This window comes from Cucurbita moschata, unplaced genomic scaffold (assembly GCF_002738365.1).
Source record: "Cucurbita moschata cultivar Rifu unplaced genomic scaffold, Cmos_1.0 Cmo_Scf00024, whole genome shotgun sequence".
In the NCBI taxonomy this organism is placed as follows: Eukaryota; Viridiplantae; Streptophyta; class Magnoliopsida; order Cucurbitales; family Cucurbitaceae; genus Cucurbita; species Cucurbita moschata.
This window is the reverse complement of record NW_019268540.1, coordinates 2,348,273-2,352,931: the sequence shown is the minus strand read 5'-3', so window position 1 is coordinate 2,352,931 and position 4,659 is coordinate 2,348,273. Positions and strand designations below refer to the sequence as shown.

Sequence of the window (4,659 nt, the reverse complement as noted above, 5' to 3'; positions counted from 1 at the left end):
AAAAAAAAAAAAAAAAAAAAAAAAAAAAAAAAAAAAAAAAAAAAAAAAAAAAAAAAAAAAAAGTGGACAATGATCAAACGAAAATGAAATCACATTTTCATATGAACGTAAGAAGATGACTTACAGAATCATGTGTCAGATATGTATCACAATAGTCACAATAATACCTGCGCGCAAACGAGAAGATCAAATCATAAACTGTAGAGAAAAATAGAGAGAGAAGTAAATTTGATTGAGGGATGAAACTCTGAGACTTAGCATCAAATGGAAATGGAAGAACGAACCGAGGCATAGCGCTAGCTCAAAGAAGAAGCAACAATGGCAGACCCACCAAAAACCCTATCAGCGACTCTGCGACTCTGAGAGAGAAGCTTCTGGTCTTTTTTGCGAACGAAGAATTGACTCGATTTCCGATCTTATTTTTAATCAACCATCCGAACCGATCGGTTCGGTTCCCCATGTGAGTTTACTTAACCCGGTCTGGTCGGTCTTCATCGGTCGATTTTTTTTAGAATGACTCGTTTAATTATATCATTTTTTTACTACAAACTTTCAATTTTATTAAATTTAAATATTGATTTTAATTATAAAATATATATATATATAGAATGGCAAACAAGCTTATCCATGGGCTAAAAAAGAGTATCTTTTACACTATTTTACATGTCTCCTTACAAATACGACATACATGCTTTTTATTGCTTCAAAAGTTGTAACATTCATACTCAATGGTCATCTTAAAATACATCAATGAAATATAATAACTCTAAATTGTAATCCACCTAAAATTTATCACATGAATTGAAATATATTTTGATAATTTCAACAATATTTTTTTTATTGAAGTATATATATATATATATATATATATATATATATATATATATATATATTTTTTTTTAATCTTACCCGCAAGCTCTGATATCATTTGTAACCGTCTAAGTTTACCACAAGCAGACATTGTCCGTTTTAATCCATTATGTATCATTGTTAGTCTTACAATTTTAAAATGATGTCTAATAGGGAGAGGTTTCCACATCCTTGTAAGGAAGTGCTTCGATCCCCTCTTCAATTAATGTAGGATCTCACGATCCATCGTCCCTCGGGCCCAGCGTCCTCATTAGCATCCTGTTTGGTGTCGGTCTTTGATACCATTTCTCGAGTTTCTTGATATCCTCTTCAAATTTCTCTGTATCATTCCAATTTTATTGGACGTCCCTCAATTCGATTGAGAGCACGAACAAAAAAGCCGATAACATCTTGATTTAAAGCTTCTCATTGAGTTAGATAAATAATTAAGTGGTTGAACTTAAAAAAAAAAAGAAAGAAAGAAAGAAATTACCATTATAAATTATATTTTATTTTGTCTAGTAAAAGAAATTACAGAGGCTGAAACGGTTGATAGAGGCAACCCGTCCCCTATATAAATGTCGGGGCATCTTACGATTTCTCAATAGGGAAGAAAAAAGGAAGGGAATATGGTTGACGAATCTTCTTCCCAAGAATCCGCCATTTCAGGTTCTCTGCAGTTTCTTCCATCTCTTATTAGCACTGATCCATTTGAATCATTCTTTATCTGGATGAGGAGAAAAACAATGGCGTATTTCTCGATTCCCCTTCCCACTATTGACCCGCAAAATTCTGCTTATGTTTTTGTTTATTATAGCTGAGCGAGCTGCTGTTTTGTTGATTTCCGAGAAATTTGGAGTGATGTTTGTTTCTCTAATTGTATTCAGGAGTTTTGGCGCGCAATGAGAAGCGGAATTGGGCCGTTTCTCCGTCTGATGTTGGTTATCATTTTGGAACCAGTGGGTTTTCCGTCGCGATCGCCACCGCCGTTACTCATCCTTTAGGTTCTCTCTCTCTCTCTCTCTTTCTGTTCTTTTTTTCCTGTAAAATTTTTAATTATGCGTTTGAGTTTCTGTTTTTGTGGGGCTTGAAATCTAGAGCAAGATGTCCGCGATAGGTGTTTTGTGGGTGTTTGGGCTAGTAAGTGTGTGTGTGTTTCATTCTTTCAAGTTGCTAGGTTTTGGTGGATCTCGAATTGAATCTGATGCAACCGTTTTGTTTCCTTAAGAGTTCGTGAATGTGTTGGTTTTATGAAACTTTTATCATGAACTTTTTTTCTTGGTTAACTGTGTGAAATTACATTTGTATTATTTCTGTGGTTTTACTGTTTTATAGTTTATTCCTCGTATTATTTGGGATGATGGCTGAATTGATCTAATAACGTGTAGTTCATGCTACCATCAGGAAGGAATGAGTAAGAGAAATCCTGAACTAGAATGAATTGGCTGTTTTTTTGGCGGATTTTGTTGGTGCAAACCTTTTGTGTATCCAAATCATTTAGAATTAACACAAATGATCATTAATTTTCAGAAGAGAGAGAGAGAGAGAGAGAAGAAATTGATCCTATAGCCAACAAACAGTGATCTTAATTTTTGTCCAGCTTGAATGCAGATGTGCTTAAAGTTAGGTTGCAAATGCAACTTGTGGGGCAGAGGGGGCCTCTAATTGGAATGGTATTCACGTTTTTCTTATAAGGATTCCAATTCTGTTTCCTTGAACTTTCTTGTTCTATAAAACGTTAATCGAGGATGTAAATAGGGACAACTGTTCGTGCAACTGTTGAATAATGAAGGGCCAAGGTCTTTGTATTTGGGGTTATCACCAGCTCTGACAAGATCGGTTCTATATGGAGGTCTCCGCTTAGGTTTATATGAACCGTCAAAGTATGCTTCTGATTTGGTTTTCGGGTCTACTAATATCTTTGTTAAGATTGGATCTGGAGCAATTTCTGGTGCGGTTGCAACTGCTCTCACCAATCCAGTTGAAGTTCTCAAGGTGATAAAGGATATTGTCTTTCGTTACTTTTCAATTATAGCCCGATCTTAAGATTATATATCGTTGGCAGGTGCGATTACAAATGAATCCGAACTCAACCAGAGGGCCAATCAAAGAAATGTCCAAAATCATTTCCGAGGAGGGACTAAAAGCTCTTTGGAAGGGAGTTGGCCCTGCTATGGCCAGAGCAGGTGCTTTGACAGCATCTCAGCTGGCAACATATGATGAAGCTAAGCAGGTCTATGTCTAAGCATGTTCTTTTTAATTTGCATACGCATAAAGTAATTCTACCGGTTCTGATTTCTGATCCGTACGTATATGTTGTAGTTCTGCAAGCTTATTTCTACAAATGTTCTTTTAAAAAAATTCTTAAGGTTTTAACTTTTATGTATTTTGCAGGTTTTAGTAAAGTGGACACCCTTAGAAGAAGGATTTCCTTTGCATCTCATGTAAGAAACTATGAACTATCTCTACCATTGTTCTTTCTATCTATTTCACTTCCTATTTCCTTTGAGCCTTAAAACTCATTTAATATAAAATACTCCCTAATGGAGAAGGTGCTGCTTTTAGGTAATTTACTGTTATATTAGCATAAAGATTTATAAAATGGTTAACAGGACAACGACTCCGTCCTTGAACAAGTATTTGGAGTTTTGAGAAAAGTAAATACACTCTAACCAGCCAGGAACAAAGACGAAGTGAAATTGGATGTTTCTGTAGGAGGAAGCCTTGAGGGAGGCCATGAAATGAATATGATCCCAAACCTATCGGTCCGTTTATTTAGTAAAACTAGTTTTAATTACGTGCATAAAGGGCCTGACGAAGACAAAGACGGGAGAGTCCGTCTGGATAAGAAAACAGTGTGTAAGACATCGAGAACCCTTTGAATCACTCCATTAGTCTCGTATTTCTCGAAAAAGCGATTCGATTGCACGTGGTTTATAAAGTTGAAAGTACAATTTAGTTATATAGAAGTTGGAATATGAAGAAGGTTTATTAAAATAACTAATATTTTCTAGATACCCCAAAGGATTTCTTAAGTTGAATTGAAACCTAAAGGACCTGAATCAGTTCTGGGACTTAGGACCCTCCTTTAAGTATCAAGAAAGCTTTCCCCGGAAGTTTAATGTTCTTTTGTCCAAAAATAGCTGACTCAAGAAGGATTTTTCAGTGAAAAAAATGCATTTAAAAAACTATTAAATAAATTTGTTTATTTTTACTCGTTGGCTTGTTTCGTTGTCTATAGGTAAACCCAAAACTTTGCTTTGGTTTTTAGATTGCCGTCTCGTGCAATTTTACCAGATGGCAAATGTTTTATTATTTTTTTTATTTCTACTGTGAGTATACGTACCGTTTAAATTTGAGTACAAAATAATTTTTAGTTGTCTCTCATACTTTACATCTGAGGATTTACCATGTGGTGCATGCTTGTGAAGCTCAAGTACAGTAGCGGGTGTGGTGAGTACTCTCATGACAACGCCTATTGACATGGTTAAAACACGTCTTATGTTACAACGTGAGTCTAAAAGAGCTGGAAGTTACAAGAGTGGACTTCATTGCGCATATCAGGTACATGACCTGCCATTTTTCCTCTTATCTGTTGTCTTGTATCTAAATGTATTTTTGTCTTGTCCTTTGTCTTGTATCTAAATGTATTCTCGATATGCAAATAGAGTTGTATGCATCGGATTGACATGATTACGAATGTGACTGCCTATCCTTCCCATTTAAGTCCATGCATTTTTTCTGCATTAATTAGATGAGGAGGTGGAACATTTATGCAGTGCTAAGCAAGCAAACCCCCCCCCCCCCCCC

The 4,659-nt window shown here is 35.7% G+C and overlaps 2 protein-coding genes across 4 annotated transcripts in view; one reads left to right on the top strand and one right to left on the bottom strand.

The window, feature by feature from the left end:
• LOC111460839 (U1 small nuclear ribonucleoprotein C) overlaps positions 1–404 on the bottom strand; it is a 3,771-nt gene extending 3,367 nt beyond the window's left edge. Inside the window, exons 1-2 of the mRNA XM_023104167.1 lie at positions 285–404; positions 125–167 (exon numbers count right to left, since the gene is read on the bottom strand). Of these exons, the coding sequence (XP_022959935.1) occupies positions 125–167; positions 285–292 (51 nt within the window). The 5' untranslated portion in view covers positions 293–404. The remainder of the gene's footprint in view (positions 1–124; positions 168–284) is intronic.
• Positions 405–1,411: 1,007 nt separating this feature from the next.
• The window catches only part of LOC111460838 (mitochondrial substrate carrier family protein ucpB), a 4,827-nt gene continuing 1,579 nt past the window's right edge, over positions 1,412–4,659 (top strand). The window contains exons 1-7 of one of the 3 annotated variants that reach the window (XM_023104163.1): positions 1,412–1,518; positions 1,737–1,853; positions 2,461–2,522; positions 2,608–2,844; positions 2,915–3,082; positions 3,244–3,293; positions 4,281–4,413. In XM_023104163.1, the coding sequence (XP_022959931.1) occupies positions 1,479–1,518; positions 1,737–1,853; positions 2,461–2,522; positions 2,608–2,844; positions 2,915–3,082; positions 3,244–3,293; positions 4,281–4,413 (807 nt within the window). In that variant the 5' untranslated portion in view covers positions 1,412–1,478. The other 2 variants (XM_023104166.1, XM_023104165.1) reach the window with 2 other exon arrangements.